Here is a 19,503-nt window from a genome sequence, read left to right on the forward strand (position 1 = left end):
GTATTAAAAATACGTAACTTTAAACTCACAGACATTTTAGCTTTTCTTGTTGCTACATATACAGGAACAGAATATGTTATTACATATAATCTGGGCTCTAGCCATCACACAAACTCCATGTGGTTCAGTTTCACTGCCAAAGGTCAATATTGTCAACAGCCTCAGCTGCTCTTGACTGCCAATTTCATGACTTCTGGCGACGAGTGACCTTTGTCTTTCTAACTTTTCTTTCGGTAAAAGAGTGAGTGCTCATTGCTTGATAGCCTTCACAGCCTGGAATAACAAGACATAAGCCGTGTGAAAACTCATCTCCTTCCACATCGCACCTCATGTCTGCTCAAAATCCTTTACTTTTCAACCATATTCGTTTGTGTATATGTTTTAAACACCATAAAAACACAATCTTGTACGGTAAATTAGGTGACTGAACATACTCACCTCTGTGACATCCATGACCTTGATGGCTGCCAGCTGGCCTGTCTTGGTATGGCGGCCCTGCAACATCAATGACTGCATTTATCTCCAATATCCCTTAACAATTTCAATACAACATATCTCAAATTTTGTGCATGATGAGCCACACAAATCAGTTTACAGTTACAAATCATATCGACTAGAAATTTACACTTAGTCAGTGCTCAAGGCATACCATTACTTCTTAAACTACAATACTATCCGAGCACTTTTTAACATATTCTATTTGTTTACCTTTCAAGTTTTTCAGTCTGTCAAACACAAGATACAAATCAGTTCACTGGTTTATTTTCAGGTATGTACTAGAGATGTAAATATGAATATTATATTTGATAAGACTAAAAACAAAGTTGACCCGAACTATGGGTTGCACTTAACAAAATAACTAATCTGTTTGTTTCTAAATTTCTATGGATACTTCTTTTCATATCAATGCTTGCTTAGCAGTCAGCAGAAAAATAAAGAAAATACATTTCAAAATCAATGGTAAGTCTGTTTAAAAATGCCAACCTATGATAAATGTCTGGCACCTTGCTGCTACCTCAGTGATACATGAAGGTGGGAATGGTGCGGGGCGCTTCATAGTGACGATGGGATAGAAGAGCTCTAGGATTGGGAAGGAAGCGGCTGTGGCCTTAAGGTACAGCCCCAGCATTTTCCTGGTGTGGAAATGTAAAACCACAAAAAACATCTTCAAGGCTCTCGACAGTGGGGTTTGAACCCACTATCTCCCGGATACAAGCTCAGAGCTGTGCACCCCTAACTGTCAACTCGCCCGGTCCTTCATAGTAAAAGTGCCGGTACATGAACATTATAATTCATTATTTGTGTTGTGGAGATAAATTTGTTTAGCTGTAAATGGTGTGAATATAATTATTCTGGTTATTAATTTATGTTTAAATGATGTTACCGAATACACTTTAAAATTTCATGTTTTGACATGGGGAATACAAATATAATGAATGGGATTACTTTCGCAATGTGGTTTAAAAATACGAATTCCGTAACTGTTATGGACAATGCCCTTACCACTCTGTGCAACTAAACACAACACCGACAATGAAAGACAGAAAAGATATTCAGTGATTAGTGTGAAATAATGTAGTCGGAATATCCGCAAATATGACAAAGGTGAAGCTACTACAAAATGTAAAACTCCACAAGTCTAGATTTTGCACCTACGAAGTACTCCATCGCTACGGCTCAGAGTCATAGGGTAATTAGGCCTTCCTCCTTACCACTGTCACTTTAATGCAATTGAGCTAATTTGGGCACAAGAGAAAAGATATGTTGCCGAAAATAACAAATCTTCCCGTCTCACTGATGTCGAAAGCTTAGTGCACCAGGCAGTCAAACATGTTTCAGGGGATAAGTGTTGCGAGTCACTCTCCTCGGAAAATCTAGACAAGGCAAAGGAAGCTGATGGAATTGTTGAATGTTGGGTTCCATGGGTAAGGATGACAGGAAGCGACTCCAGTGATACTAGTGATAAGGACAAAGACACCAATATTTATGAGGACTGTGGCATATTCCCCTTGGATTAGTTAACGTGAGTACAGCATTTGTTTCATTTTATTACAATATTTTATTATTTTGGTGCTGCTGTTCTATGAGTGTGAACTATTTCTGATACACCTTCCTTTCACGTTTACAAGCTGTCCTCATTTCATCATTCTACCAAGATGTTCAATTATTCCCATCTTAACACAACTGATTCTATTACAGCATCCCTATATGCCCCTATTTTCTTCCTACATCCTGAATCTGCTTACTGTGCACCACCCTGCCGATTTTACAGGCCACCCAGCTAACATAACCTACATATGTGCTAGTTACATAATATTACTACAGATTTCAGTCATTGGATGTTGCAAATTAAAATCTTAATACTGCAAGACTGTCTATTTAAATGATAAATTTTCACTATTGTCGGCATGACTGCATCGATTACATTGAAGTTAAAATGTTTAGGTTGACTATCACGTAGGGTCGTGCACGAGTGATGCCTGAATTAGCGCGAAAACGATGCAAGCATTCGATTCCACATGACGTCACAAATTCATATGTCACTCCACAGCAACCGAGTGGTAAGACCCAGTGTTACAACTAGTCAGATGTCTACATTAATCATATAGTTATACAAAAAGCATATTTTTTAAAGAACTTCCAAGAAAACATTAATTTTAAAGATTTTATAAGGATAAAAATAACCAGGATCCTGGATATTTTGATTCAATGGGTTAAGAAACATGGCTGATGATGCCCAAACTATGGGTGAAACATGTCCCATAATAGAATCAATAACAATGTAAAATTTTAATGTGGAACAAAAAATATAATGTAATGAAAAAGGTAGTCATTTTAAATAAATTGTAAGTAAATAATATATTGTCGCTCAACAGGACCAAATAATGAGATTCATAACTTGTAATACTTAGATTTTTCATGAATAAAACTTTGAAATACCAGTAACTTTCTCTACTTGTCAGTACTAGTCTTCGTGTGAAATACTTTCACATTATTTCTGAACTTACGACATTGTGTGAACAGAACTAATTTTCACTATTCAGAAACTGAGTTAACAATATTATTCCAAGTCTTTGAACACAATCTTGTAGGTGAACGGGGCTAGTTAACTGTTTGCATTCTAATAGTGTTGTAGATAAATCTAAGGTCCACGTGAACGGGACCAATTTCATGTGATACAGATGTTGATTCCCATAGGGAATCTGAAATATTTGTTCCAAATGAGTAAATGTCCAATAACGGACCATTTATACTGGGACCAATTTCACGCGTCAGGCATTTTACTTCTAACACCAAGTTGAAGTGATTGTGTAAATATTTCTACGTTATCTAGCAGTGTTCATTTCAATGAATAAACTCTCCAAACAATTGTAAATAGAATCAAAGTGATCTTGAAATACTGTAGGACCCGACAAGCATTTGTATCCCCAATTCTCCAAACATTTCGAGCCCTATGCTTTTCGTGTGCTTAATTTCACAAGTGCAAGTTATGTTAGGAAGTGTGTGGACTATTCCATTAACATTCGGCAGCAAAAATCTTGTCTGAGTTCTTTAATTTTTTGTCTTTCAGAGAAAAGTGCAGTTCACTTTAAAGAAGTGTCTCAAGTCTGATTCCATTGACATTCAACACAAAATATCAGCATTTCTTTAATTACTTCATGGAGAACAGTGAAAATCTATTATGAATAGCACGTCTTTGCTTGTCCATCCTACAAGTCAAGGTGACTTATACATGTGCTTGCTCCCCTATTCCAAGTAAGCGAACCCTGCAATTTGAACTACTAGACTTCTGAGATCTTCCAGAACTTTAAGACCATCTGGAGCAGCCCTTAACAGATTGGAACTTGGTTCCATAGTGAGGACGGGAGGAGCGGTGATTCAACGCAGAACAGAGTCAGCAGCAGGGCTGAAGGACATCGTGTCTAACCAGCCTCCAATATTGTACTCAGGTCATATAACATTGACTGTTTAATACATCAGCAGTTTACAAGGACATGGCCTTCATTTGGAGTAAAACCCTCTCACTCTTTGCACCCGCTCCAATCTAATGAGCCGTACGAGCTTGGCGTTCAATCTCATGCTCTTCAAGCTCTAAAGTACAGGCATTTCTTGATACAATATATACACTTTATATTAACTTCGATGTGCTGATCCCAAATCTGAAGTTAGATTTTCTCTATAAGCTACAGTTTTTTTGCAATACAAATTTTTAATATTAACGTAAATTATTCATTATTTTCTACATTCAGTTCAGCATACTGAATTTGGATGTCAACATGGACACAATCCCGGTAAGAATATACACAAAAACATTCAACTGTAAAAGAAATTATTCTGAGCATAAAACTTACACAAAATACAAGTTACTTTTAAGAAAAGTACATGGTTATATGTGCATATAGGTGGAAGAAAATGACAAAATTTTACGCAGATGTTATGCAAAACTCAATCAGGTCCATATCAGGTTAAGAATTTGTGCTTATAGCTCTTGCATTTGTGGACTTGCTTAAGACAATCTTGTTTGATGCTCCATCTGACGGGTTAATGACTGCTTAGTATCAGAAGAAGATCATCACGCAACTCAAAAGCCTTTTGATTACTATGTTAACTGCCTTCGTCCTTAGCATAGACAAAGTTACGGAAAAACCGGAACTGGAATGGTCTCATACTGTGAGATGGCTTGTATTGCTGCGGGACTACTAGGATATGAGGTCGCGTGCTGGTATTACCTGCCAATACCCTTTGCACTGATCAGGCAGAAATAGGTCACCACTGTGGTCTCTGGATTTACAAAACCATGAATATATCAAAAGGCATACCTTTTCGTTTTCCTTCTGTCCATTTATAACATTTTTCAGAGCCAATTTTTTGCCCTGATCTTGTAGGGAAATTTCAAAATACGTTCTATATACATGTCTCAAAAATTAAGCTATATTGGGCCTTTGAACGTTGCGGTGTATAGCAGCCAAAAAACAAAGTATTAGGATTACTTTTATGTTCATGCCTACTAAAAGAGCCCATGATCCTGTCTAATACAGAAAAGGTGCTTTTTAATGACTAACTTTTACACTTAAAAATAACGTTAAAATGGTGTATGTAAACTATTAATTACCCTGCAGTTGTCATTCCCCACTAACTCCAGTGTAAGAACTAATGGGTGCCTTTTATCAGCCAAAATAAAAAAAATACAAGAACATGCAACTCACCCATTGTCCAGTCCCATGTCCAGAATTAGAAAGGAGGAGGGTTTGTTGGTCTGGCACCCAGCTGTAAAACTGCCAACGCCAAGTGTTGGGCGGCGGGAAATAACCTGACTCCCTAAGGGAGCCAATGGCTTCGGGCGAATGAGTCCCTTTAGGTGGGGATGGGGTGAGGGCCCCCACAGTGGAGGAAATGCCACTGGAATCCATTGTGCAACATCTGTTCTTCAGGTTAAGGGCGGCTGCACAAGGCACCTGTACTCCAGAGGAGCGGCCTCATTATCACCTCACTGGATCACATCCAGAGTTGTAATTCAGGACCAAGTCCCACACAGGTGACACCTTGACAGTCAACCATGGAAGGTCTTTTAAGGAATAGTCTACCGGCTGAACCAAGAGTTCAGAGAAGGTAGCATTCGGATACAGTGGGCTGCCACTGAAAAGATGCCGTGAAGTCGGAGGCACGGAAATACCCCAGTACTAGATTCACGAACGAGACAAAATCCAGAATCAACCAAAGCAGATAACCTACTGCTCTACACACAATATAAACTCACTCATGCAAACCGGTAAACTAAATGTGATCACCGACAAAGGACCAACACAAAATTCTTATCATGGGATTACAGAAAATCAGAAACACTGACCAGGATGCCCTAGAATCTCAAGGGTACAGACTTTATAAAGGTATACCCAGGAAGAGAGTGATGAAGATGAAGAATGTCCCACAATTTGGAACAGGATTTTTGGTCAGCCTTACAATAATAAACTCAGTTCCAGAATTCTTTTTTTTTTGCTAGTTTTGCTTTACGTTGCACCGACACACTTAGGTCTTATGGCGACGATGGGACAGGAAAGGGCTAGGAGTAGGAAGGAAGCGGCCGTGGCCTTAATTAAGGTGTGAAAATGGGAAACCACGGAAAACCATCTTCAGGACTGCCGACAGTGGGGTTCGAACCACCTATCTCCTGAATACTGGATACTGGCCGCACTTAAGCGACTGCAGCTATCGAGCTCGGTGTTCCAGAATTCAAATCACAGTTTTCATGACTCTCAACGCTCACCTTAAAGGCACCTAATAAATTCTATAGTATAACAAATGACCATGCTCCCACTAATGATAAAAACAACTCCTCAAAAGACCATGAGGAAACAGACAAATTTTTGGACTTATTTGACCAGACCATAGATATATCCCCAAACACCATGTAAAATTATTAATAGGCGACTTCAACGATCAACTAGGCAGAGAAAGAGAATACCGTGACATCAACAGAAAATGGCCAGCACACAAGAAAACAAATAAAAATGGAGAGAGACTAGTTGACCTGTGTAAAAACCATAATTTAATCTCAAAATCTACATGTTTTAAGAGAGAACCTCAAAAACTCAAAACATGGAAACACCCTGACTACACTAAAGGAGAATGGCAACTGGATCACATCTGCATGGAAAGATACCACTACTAAGACATCTATAATGTCAAAGTCATCTGAGAAATAAACACAGGTTCAGATCACTAAGCTAAAATTAAACTCATTGCCCGGAGGAGACAATAGCAAGCCCCTAAAAACTAAAAGAAAAACAGATCCTACCCAGCTAATCAACAATGAAAATTACCAAAATAATAATAATTATTATTATTACTTTCGTGTGGCTATTTCTAGCCGAGTGCAGCCCTTGTAAGGCAGACCCTCCGACGAGGGTGGGCGGCATCTGCCATGTGTAGGTAACTGCGTGTTATTGTGGTGGAGGATAGTGTTGCGTGTGGTGTGTGAATTGCAGGGATGTTGGGGACAGCACAAACACCCAGCCCCCGAGCCATTGGAATTAACCAATGAAGGTTTAAATCCCCGAACCAGCCGGGAATCGAACCCGGGACCCTCTGGACCGAAGGCAGAACGCTGACCATTTAGCCAACGAGTTGGACAATTATCAAAATAAAAATCACAGATAAACTAGAAGACTTAGTACACAATCTTAAACAAATTGCAGAAGATCTAGCTCCAATTAAACTATGTAAAAACCCACCAACGGTGGAACAGCGAATGTGATGAAAGAGGGGAGAAAAGACATCAGGCACGGCTATTACATCATACCCAAAAATCAGAAATATCCTATTAAAATCTAGTAAAACAGAAAAAAGAAACTACCCAAATCGTAAGAAGAATAAAAAGACAGCATCATAAGGACACACTGCAATTATTTGAAGAATAATTCAATAACATATCAACTTCAAATTGAGATGTGCTTGGCTGCCAGTCCATGTCAGGTTCAACAGCTAGTTATATTGAATTTTTTAATTTGTTTCCAGGGCTGGTCAAAAGCACAAACAACAAACATAGAAACACAAGACAGACACGTGAGACTTTAAAGAAAACAAATAAAATCTGGATAAAAACTGAAATTAATTTTTTTTATCGTAAAAAACAACACTTGAATAATATACTATACCCTTTACATTTGAAAGTATCTCAAGAGCTACCACTTAGCTATTGGGATCACTTCCAACATGTAACGAATGAGAAAATTGAACATCTAGCCATAAAAAAACAGAACGCCCTAGACAAGAAATTAGAAACCTTGAAACGAACTCAGAAAGAAAAACAGGTGACTCACCTTGCAGAATATAATAACTTAGCTCAGTCCACAGGAGATAGAATGCACCAATTTTACCCACCATTAAAAAATCTCACGGATACAATATTCAGTAAAGCAGAGTATGAAATTTTAAGCAAAGGTCCAAAACATAACTGGAATAACGCCTCTATACTACAGAACGTTACCACCGCAATAGCAGAAACAGAATTAGCCATACAGAGAATTCCGCATGAAATACGTGAAGAAGTTAGACATGATATTGTAAAAAAACTCCCGCAGTACATCAACAGAATACAAGAAAACATATCTAATAGCAATAAAATGGACAAAACACACATTAATAGCTTAAAAAAAAAGGTCAAACGTGATAATCTCCTGATAACAAAAGCCGACAAAGGGAACACAACGGTAATTATGAACAAAGATATATACATTCAAAAAACAAAAGAATGTTTCAATAATAACACATTCCGTACAATACGTAAAGACCCCACAATTACAGTACAAAGAAACCTAAAAAACTTGCTTAAGAACACACGTTTTTTACTCACCGAAGCAGAAGCAAATAGCTTAATAATAATGAACCCCCAGTTACCGAATGCTAAAGCTCTTCCCAAAATTCACAAAGAAAATACCCCTATGAGAACCATAGTAAATTATAGATCTAGTCCCACATATAATCTCTCTAAATTTCTTCAGAAATTTCTAAAAAATCACTATTCCTTTCAGGCTAATAAGAGCATACGAAATTCCATAGATTTTTGCAACAAAACAAAGAACTTTAAGTTGGATAAATATCATTCCATAGCCTCCTATGATGTAACAAATATGTATCCAAATATCCCCACTGACAAAACCTTAAACATAATCAGAACTAATCTCAAAACATATAGTAAATTAAGCACATTGGAAATTGAGGAATTTATGATATTACTCAAATTTGCAGTCAATAACAATTTCTTTAAATTTCACGATACAATTTATCAACAAACAGGTCTACCTATGGGATCACCCGCCTCCGGAATAATAGCAGATATATACTTAGACTACTTAGAACATACTGCATTTAGTAAAATTGAAGGAATATCTTTCTGGTGCAGATTTGTGGATGATGTATTCGTCATCATCGACAACAGAACAACCAACGAAAATGCAGTATTGGATAAAATAAATGCCATAGATACATGTATACAATTCACCAAGGAATCTGAGAGTAACGGTCAACTAAATTACCTAGATCTAACGGTTACTAGACACGAAAAACATCTCACCTTCAAAATTTACCGGAAACCTACACATACAATAAACACCATAAAAATAGATTCTAATCACCCTAATCCACATAAAAAAGCAGCATATCAAAGTATGATTTATAGAGCGTTTAATATACCGATGTCAAAAGCAGATCTCAAAGATGAACTACAACTAATTCACGAAATAGCTCAAAAAAATGGTTATAGAAAAGAAATGGTTAATTCCATCATTCGTAAGTTCAAATCACGACCCAACACCACTCTGACGAAAACAGATCAACCCAGAAAAAATTACGCAACTTTCACTTTCAATAATACGGGCGTATATTCACTAACCAATGTTCTGAGGAAACATAACATTAAAATAGCATTTAAGACTACACAAAATAATAGGCATGTCATATATAATAGCAAATCAGTAAATAGTAGTAACAAATATCTTCAATCAGGAGTCTACCGAATGGAATGTAACAACTGTTTAACAAGTTATGTGGGGCGTACAGGCAGGAATTTCACGACTAGATATAATGAGCACGTAAACGCAATTAGGCATAATCATTTCTCGGCAATAGGGCAACATATGCATGAATATAAGCACAATTTTACGGACATAAATAACGATTTAAAAATATTAAATGTAGAACCTAAATGTCCTTTGCTTAATATAAGTGAAGAATTATATATAACACTAGATCAGTATGCAAATCCTAATTATAACATAAATGAGTTATCCGAAAAAACTAATATTTTGTTCAATAAAATCGTTCCTATCTTAAAAAAACTACTACGTCAAAATAGTCAACAGACGACGTCATACACAAGCCACGGCGCAGACAGCGAACCTCAGTGACTCCGCCCATACACACGTAACAACCTCCCCTACTTATCCCTCCGCCCCTCTCACAACAGACAACACTAGAACCATCAGTACGAGGTACATTACTCGTCAAACGGCCAAGAAACTTGCATTTCAAACATCCAGCAGTAAGTAAATTAATTCAGGCTTTACAAATTCACACAATATTACACTTCTATTGAAATCTAACTCACTTCATTCATTTTGGCTTACAGACTTTACCAGCCTTAAAAAAAGGGAAAGGAACCACCACAGTCTTACGGCATTTGATGGGAGAAAACTCCAGAAGTTAGGCCAGAACTGAATCATACATATATTCCATAATTTAACACGTATCAAGCTTATATTGATCCATTTCACAGTTATACAAATGGAACCTATAAAGTTCAACATTCGACATATATAAGAAAAGGCAAATTATGGAAATATAACGCAAGAATCAAGGCCAACACACTGAATATATTACTAGACATTTAAGTGTTTTTAAAACTTCTGTAGTAAATGATAAGCATTCAATTTAATAGACATTTATGTTTTATACAATACATAATCAACATAATATGAAACTTGTAATTTTATGCAAGAAGGAACTGACATTTAATCATTAGGTTTAAAAGCCAACCATACACGGCATATTCAAACATTATCAATATCTGATGTTATACAAGACAAATTGTTATATTTTACCACATAACAACGCAAGATCCAAGCAATAAGTATTTTAGACTTTAAAGTACAATGATTAGACTTTAAAGTACATTAGTGTGTTTATGTAAAAATATTTTATAGAGGTCAACACGCATTTATATTTTGCCTAAAATAATATCACTCCAGCAATAAGGTATAAAGATGTAACATGATATTTTATTATAATTATCACGCAAGCTTTATTTATCAAATTTTACTGATAGTCTATTCACGATTGTACATAAGTATAAAAGGGTTTCGATTCAACAGAATAAGCAATACTTAAGATATGTGCTTAATCAACCCAAGGATGCATTCTGTCAGCCCAAGGGCATGTATATAATAGACAAAGTTTTGTAATTTTAATTTTTAATTTTAACACAACGCTTAGAAATTTGTAAGTTTTTAGATAAGTTTTCACTGAAAAATTATGAAACAATACATCATGAAGGTCTTTCAGAGGTATAAGATAGAAATGCAAATGTGATTCTGATATAGCTGAGGATGACCTATGAAGGGTCGAAACCGGTCCTAGATTGTAATAGTTTACAAGAAAATAAATGTATTGATTAGGTGGAATTTTTCTTTCCTTTTATGAAGATTGGTAAATGTCAATACGGAAAATGAAATTCATAAATCAAGATGGTATTTCATTGGTCAGCCAGTTGACATTTCTCATTATGTTTCAATCAATGTTCAGCAAAGTGAGATTAGATAAACATTAGACATTTAAGTGATAAAATCAGCGTCGCTGCTTGTCATACTTATGCTGATACTCCACTGATAAGATTCAACGTGCGTTGACCACTTGTTGCCCTAGATCAATATTATGGATGTTTTAAGATAAGAACATTTAGTCTCTAAGCTGAAATTCAAGAAAAAGTGTGAATAAACTAGACTTCAGGGTAACAGGAAGAACTATGTCTTTAGCTTACAATTCAATTACGGCAATGATATAACAGAGCATCAGCAACTATAATCATTCTCCACAGGAACAAATGTGAAGGGAAGATAACAACCTAAGAAAACTTTCTCATTAACCCTTCACAAAAGAAGGTTCCAAGACAAACAATTACTGTCCTAACTGCCAGGCACTGAAATGAGATTAACAGTTTGAGTGACAGCAGAACAAAGTAACGTACAGAACATCTTATAAGTCATACTTAGAATTTGTAATAAAAGCTGCTGTACCTTGACAGTGTTCAAAACCATGAGATGTTCAAATTCCTTGAGCCAATCCAGGAGAAGGAAATTTATAGATCATTAATACTTCATAAGTTTTATAAATTGATCAGCCAGAGCAATGGCATATCTTTTTTTTTTTTTTTTTTTGAACATTCTGCATTCTCAAAAGCAATTTGCAACAGTTTTTTTTTTCCTACTTGTTAAGTCACAGTAACACATCTAAGATTTGCTGTGATGAAAGGATGGGAAAGGGCTAAGAGTGGGAAGGTAGCAGCCATGGCCCCAACATTAGCCTGGTGTGAAAATGGGAAACCAAGGAAAACCATCTTCAGGGCTGCCAACAGTGGGATTCGAACCCACTATCTTACGAATGCAAGCTCACAGCTTTGCGACCCTAACCGCACGATTAACCCACTCGGTGCAACATAATTCAACCAGTGATAAGAGTGATATGGGAAAAGTTTGTTGCTTTCATTTTTCGGTCTATCTTATCCTTGGCTTTAACAATAATGAACGTGACAGAGATGCTGAACCATCATTCCTTATACAGCCAGTCTCGCTCATAGGGTTTAATGAGGAAACTACCTCACTCCTCATTTCAGACTCAACATACAACAGTTCCACAATGTGCACTGTAGTTCAACCTTTGTGACAACGGTGTTCACTTACCCTTCTAATCTACCTACAAAGACTGTCAAGTATTGCCTGGCACATGATCCTCCACTAGGATCCCTGACTGGTGAACTTCAAGGCATCAACTCAATTTTGATTTGCTTTATGTCGCACCAACAAAGAGAGGAAGCGACCGTGGCCTTCAGGTACAGCCCCAGCATTTTCCTGGTGTGAAAATTGGAAACTACACAAAACCATCTTCAGAAGGCATCAACCAAGGAGAAATACTAAATAATTATTCCCTTTTAAAAGACTCTGTAGATTTAACTCTGCTGGGGTTGGAAGCTTGATGCAGCACTTCTCAACAGTCACGTTACCCAACTTTAACGCTCAGTCTAGTAGTTTTAAGATATCGAGTAGATATTTTTTTCAATTGCTGAAAGATCTGCAGACTATTCAGAGAAAACCGAGATGGAAACACCACCTGAAGTGCACATTTAACCATTAGAATTGAAGACCCTCTTCCTGAAAAATGGTGTGGTATTTGTCTCTCAGAGAGTGAGTTGTGTAGTCACTCATCAAATGGCATCAATTTCAAATACTGTGGTGGCTGCAAAATGGTTTTGTCTTTCGTTCTGGAAATATCTGAGAAACAAATTAATATTTGTAGGTGGCTAGAGAACTGGATGTCATTTCATCAATTCTGATAGCCAAGAAGCAAAATGGCTGCTACCTCTGTTGATAACTTAATCTGAGGACTTTATTTTCATCGTGAAAAAGAGTGGTATCTAAATTTCGGTAAAAAGCAGAGGATGAGAAAGCAATCTACAAGACTGTTAAAGAAAGAATCAGGAAAAGACAAGATACTGACATCATACCAGTGATATACAAGAAAGTGAGAAGGAACCAGTGGAAGACCCAATTTGAAGAACTTTAAATTCCAATGAAAGAGAAGAATTCGGATTGTCCAAAGAGTGGATGAACCTGGGGAGAGAACACTAAGTGTGGTGAAACTGCAGGGCCTTTCCTTAATGAGTGACAACTGAAATTATCAGAGCATAGTGAGGGGTAGAAAGAGGTATATGAAATTATTTATTTAGCGTTTGGCTGTAGATATCAACATTAGTCAAAATACGTATTTACATTATTTACAGTTTGACTTTCAAGTTGTTAATAAAGTCTATTACAGCTGGACCTGCCTCCACAAAGTCACTGAAGTTGCCACTATAGGAATACGTCGGGCAGTCATTCACTATGTGCCGTATGGTCTCTCTGGGACCACCATAACTGCATTCTGGCGAAGGTATATGTCCCCACTTGTAGAGAAGATCTGCACATCTGCCATGGTTTGTTCTTATCCTATTCAGCGTTGACCACGTTTTCCGGCGTAGGTGAAAGCCACTTGATGGTGTTGTGGTGCTTGTGATGTCTTGCAGCTGACATGGAATGTTTTTTTTACCAATTCATCCTTCCAGGTTTGCAAGAGTTGAAATTATTGTTCACCAGGCGTCTCGCAGTCTACATGGAGGGGTTCCACGAACGTAAACGTCTGGCTTCAGCAGCAATGATGTCCTGGTGTATTGGTAGCTGGTCGTTTGCATTTATCTTTTTATACTCCAGGAGTAAGGCGTGTTTGCGTTTGAGTTCCGCTGGTGGAATGTGACTCTGTGCTGGTAACCAGAATGTAGGTGTTGATTTTACTGTGCCAGATACAATTCTCGTTGCCTGATTCAATTGGGCATCGACAAGTTTGGTATAGCTGCTATTGAGCCACACTGGAGAACAGTACTCAGCTGTTGAGTAGACCAGACTGAGGGCGGTGGTGCGTAAAGTGTCAGCTGATGAACCCCATGTAGTGCCACACAGTTTCTGAAGTATATTGTTTCTAGACTTCAGTTTTTCAGCCGTTTTCTTCAGGTGTTTCTTGAAGGAGAGGGTTCTATCTAATGTGATCCCCACAGTTTGCTTCATTGGTGTCGGTCAAGCGATTTTTACCCAGGTACACTTCTAGTTCATGATTAGCTAGCTTATTGCATAAGTGAAAACATGTCGCTGTAGTTTTGTTTGGATTTGGCTTCAGCCTCCATTTTTGGAAGTATTCTTCAAGAATGCATAAATCAGTAGTTAGGGTATGTTCTGTATTTTCGATCTGTTTGTCCTGAATAGCAATTGCCCAGTCATCTGCATAGCCAAACTTTCTTGATATGGTTGCAGGCATATCAGAGATATAGAGGCTGAAGAGAAGTGGGGCCAAGACAGAGGCTTGAGGCAGCCCATTATCAAGTTTCTTCTTATTACTGATGGTGTTTCCCAAAATTACTTGGAATCTGCGATTCGTTAACATGTTATCCACAAGTCTGGCTATTCTTCTACAAGGTATTGTGCGTAGGAGTTTATAGATCAATGCCATGCCTCCAAACAGTGTCGTAAGCAGATGTCAGGTCAATTAATGCAACTGATGTCTTAAGTCTTTTCTGGAATCCGGCTTCAATGTGGGTGGTCAGTGATAGTACTTGATCAACACAACTGCGATTCGGTCGAAATCCAGCTTGTTCCATAGGTACTTGTTCAAGAATTACAGAGCTTATCCTGTTGTACAGAAGTCTTTCCAGTAGCTTATATACTGTGCCGAGTAGTGCAATAGGTCTGTAACTTTGAGGTACGTCATTTGGTTTGCCTGGTTTCAATATGGCAATAACCTTTGTTCTTTTAAGTGCAGGAGGTACGTTCCCTGTTTGCAGGATATCACAGAAAAAGCGTGCAAGCCATACTTTTGCATATTTTCCATAATGGAGCAGGAATTCCGGGTGGATACCATCAAAGCCTGGAGCTTTACCTTGTTTAACATCTTTTAGTACCTTTGAAATGTCCTCTGATGTGAATGGACAAGATACTTCATTATCCTCATGACACTTTGCTCTTAAGACTTTAAGCTCTCGTTTAATCTTGAAGGTGTAATCTCTTTGCTTGGGTGCTTTTGATATTGACACCATGTGTGAGGCTATAGTATCTGGACTGATGGTGCTGTTATCACGTAATATTTTGTTTCCACCTCCCAGTTTTCAAAGAAGGGACCATGCTTTCCTGCTTGAGTGTTTGAAGTCTATATTTTCGACGGTTTCAATCCATTTCTGTCTTCTTGAGGTATCAGGGCTGTGCAGTAGTTCATATGATATTTCATGGTCACCAGTTGTGAGGAACTCTTCATATAATTTTTCGCTGACTTTATTCCAACCAGGAATATACTCCTTCCTAATACCTCTTTTTTACTATACTGGTCACTGCGCCCACAAATCTCTCATAATTTTCACTAACATATGGAATCCAACCCAGACATTTGTCAAGGTTCTCAGAAAATTCAGGCCAGTTTGCCTTTTGGAAATTCCATCACGGTCGTGGAGTAGAAGTGATGATGGGCACTTTCACACTTGTTTCAATAATGACTGGTCTGTGTTGACTGTGAGGAAAGGCACGTAGGCCCAGGTGACCAGAGCCTCACCATTGTCGTCATTAACACTATATTTCCATTCGGTGTGATGACTATTGAAATCACCAAGATAAACAGATGTATGTGGGTAAATTGGGACTACAGAAGGAGGCCACTGAACGGCAGGTGGTTTATAAACATTTATGACTTTCGTCCCACTTAGATCTATAACAACGGTGTGGATGTCGTCGTCGGTGTTAGTAGAAATCAAATAGGCATTCTCTATAGTATTGTGAACATATGTAGCCATACCATACACCTTATGATATGTTGCCCCTATGAGATCATATCCTGGAATATTTCCTCGTGAGTTAAGTTGGCCTATATCTTCTGTATGCGTTTCTTGAATGGCAATTACGTCAATGTTGTTTTCTAGAGCAATTTTAGACAAGTATTCTATTCTCCCTTTGCTCTGCTTATGCCTTCCACATTGATCTGTAACATATGGATACCAGGTCCAATTCTTCTGAAGTATGAGTCCTTAAAAGGACTATTTGTGTTAATTTCCTCATGCTACTGATACGTAAATTGGCCCGGAGATCACTAAGATTGTTTGGCCGCCAAAAGGCTGTTGCTCGCTTAGCACCACCCAGGGGACACGTGTAGGGTATCTTTGGAAGGAAAAATCCCAGGAGACTCGAAAAGAAGCATCATGATACCCACCTACAAACTCTGGAATGTGAAAATTACTGAGGAACCAAATCAAGATAGAGGAGTGCCTTATGAAAATGCTGAAAAGAGTATAAGACAAGAGACTGAGAACTCTGATGATAATAATAAATAAAATTAAAGTTCAGATTTATGAAGAAAAAGGCTATAGTGGATGCTATTTTTATTGGGAGACTAGAAAGAAACAGGAAACTGCCTTCATTGATCTGAAGATGATGTATGACAGTGTCAAGGGAGCTAATATACTGGTGCCTGAGGAAAAAAGGGAGCAACAGAACCGACAGCGAGGAATCCACTCCATTTGGAAGAACAGAACAATCTGAGGTGAAGGTAGGGTTACATCAAGGATTGTCACGTAACATTTCTCTTTGTCTTAATCCTCGTGACGACGTGAAAGAGTTGAGGCTGGTTGGATTAAGTGGAGGGAGGGTGGATAAAAGATCTTTAAGATAACCCATGCAATAATAATACATTGGGCAGAGACATGGGCTTTAAGGAAGAAGGAAGAGTAGCTGTTGGATAGGACAGAAATGAGAATGATGATGTTCTTCGCCTCCAATATCCCTCATTTGGGATTGTGTGCCATGACCAATCTCTTCCACCGTGTCCTGTTTGGTCAGTCCTTGGACGAAAGGAGAAGAAACAACAATATCAGAAAGATGGCAGAACTGGAGACAATAACACAGATTCTGAGACAGTACAGAATGACACGAATGTATCAATCAAGAAGAATTCCAAAGTACCAGATCTAGGAGAAGGTAAGATGTTCTACAAAGTGACATGTTGGCTAAAGGACTCACCGAAGATAATGCACAACCCCAAATGAGGGATAATGGGTGCAAAGAAGACAGACAGAGACATTATTAATTAATGTGTGTTAACTGTTACAAGGACTTTGATGAAGTTATAGGAAAATGCATTAATAAGACAAAATTTGAAACCTTTCATAAATACAATTGAAAACAAACATTATCCCAAAACTTGTATTCTGAGCACAATTTTTTTCTACAAGTTGCTTTACGTTGCACTAACAGATAGGTCTTATGGCTAAATAAATTTTTATGTACTGAACTTTTATTAAAATAATTTTATCATCATTTTAGTTACTTTTAGACGACAGTTTGACAGTTAACGTACAAGTTAGATGTGCTTCTGTAAACTTTAGTTAGCCACATCACTCCAACAGTATCTTTGTTCTTCTCTTCCTACACACAATAACAGCTTGTTGTCCACTAACGAGTTCTGATTGAGTTCTCTCAGCTGGAATGTCTAGTGCACTTTCCACCTTTCTTAGAACATAATGTCAGTTAAGACTGTTAAGGATAGACAGAGGCTTGTGCCTCACAATTTTTCCATGATAGTGACTCTGATAAACAAAACACCAACACAGAGAGAAACTTACTACATGTTTAGGAACACAGTGGGAAGAGTAAGTAAGGACAAACTCTACAACAATAGCAGCAGTAAATCCATTTCTTGATGAGCTCTTGTCTGCCTCCCAGCTTCACTCACTGAGCCTTGCTTGTCCTTATCTCCTCTACCCACACTGTCATGTCATCATGTTTGTATCTTTCTACACCGGTATATGACTTGATACTGCCCAGCAAAGCAGGCCTGGTTATTCTGCTGGCTGCAATCAAACTGTAGGACCTGGTGTGCTGGCACAGGTCAGAGGAATACAAGCATCAAAGAAAGAGTAATCTAGGAATTTCCTCTCAATCAAAGCAGAACTTCATTGCAACACACAACTGCAAAGCTGAGGACACTTCTATAATTCCGAAGTGCAAACACTGCCTACTAATATGCAAGGAAAAAAAGAGAATAGTTTGACATGTTCCTACACTTTTAGGCAATGAATGATAACTTCTCCCAAAGTGAGAACACCCACACAGGATACTGTGTGGTTGAAAAAAAGTTAAAATAATTACACAACCTACCAACAAGAGAAATGCCCACTGCAACTAACGTTCAAGTAAAATTCACAAGTTGATTGGTGATGAAGACTTCACAATTAAACTCACAAAATCCAAATTTTGAATTAGTTTTTAGTAACAACAGCAGTGGCAAAAAACTATTCTACATAGGGTTATAAAGTAATATGTTCTCATTGGAAAACACAAGCACTACCCTGTCCTGAGATTCCCAAGAGAGCAGAGAACTGATAGGATGCCATAGTTTTATAAGTTGAAACCTGCTACAAAAACCACCAGAAATTCTAAAAAAAACCTAGCTTCAAGACAGAAAGCTTAAAGCACTCAAAACCGTTATTAGCTAGTGGTTTAAACATTTCACTAAGACATCGAAGGTTTTCAGTGATGCAAGGATGGCAAGTTCAGCAGCAGTGGGCTGCATTAAGTTGAGATTCCCACACGATCCAAACCGCACAGCCAACACGCTCAGTAGCTAGAAAACTGAGTCGGACAGGAAAGGCCGATACAACACGCCAGCAAATAACATCAGGTTAGAAGATATGCCAATGAAATAACCAGAAGAAATGTTGCCAATCATCTTTTCCCCACGACATAATGCTCGTTAACTTCCTCTGGACAGCACCCATTTCCATTACTCCAATGTCCATTTATTCTTAAGCTTTGCACAACATGATTCAACTTCTGTAAACTGCAGATATCAACAAAATAGCAAGCTCAAACTATTATTTTAGTATAAGCCTGGGAATGTGACAAAACCAGGTAGTCAAAACACAGATCTGTGATCCTCCAATGAACTCCAGCTTGTTCTCTCTCATAAATCCTGCATCTGATCTGTTCACCACTTCCAACAACCCCTAATTACCTAATGTACCCAAAAGTCCAGTGATTTCAAATGACACTAACTACCTTCACCCTCCCTACCTCGGTCCTCAACGAAAACATCTTGTGTTGAACATACCGGTATGTATGCCCCTTGGTCCTATGTACTGAAACAGGGTCAGGGATGAGGCGAGATATGGCA

At 38.0% G+C, this 19,503-nt stretch overlaps 1 protein-coding gene across 10 annotated transcripts in view; it reads right to left on the bottom strand.

Moving 5' to 3' along the window:
* The window catches only part of msn (serine/threonine-protein kinase msn), a 225,024-nt gene that overhangs the window by 186,005 nt on the left and 19,516 nt on the right, over nucleotides 1-19,503 (bottom strand). For all 10 annotated transcript variants that reach the window (XM_067158047.2, XM_067158046.2, XM_067158039.2 and 7 more), the window contains exon 3: nucleotides 439-495. In XM_067158047.2, the coding sequence (XP_067014148.1) occupies nucleotides 439-495 (57 nt within the window). The remainder of the gene's footprint in view (nucleotides 1-438; nucleotides 496-19,503) is intronic.

This window comes from Anabrus simplex, chromosome 14, assembly GCF_040414725.1.
Source record: "Anabrus simplex isolate iqAnaSimp1 chromosome 14, ASM4041472v1, whole genome shotgun sequence".
NCBI lineage: Eukaryota > Metazoa > Arthropoda > Insecta > Orthoptera > Tettigoniidae > Anabrus > Anabrus simplex.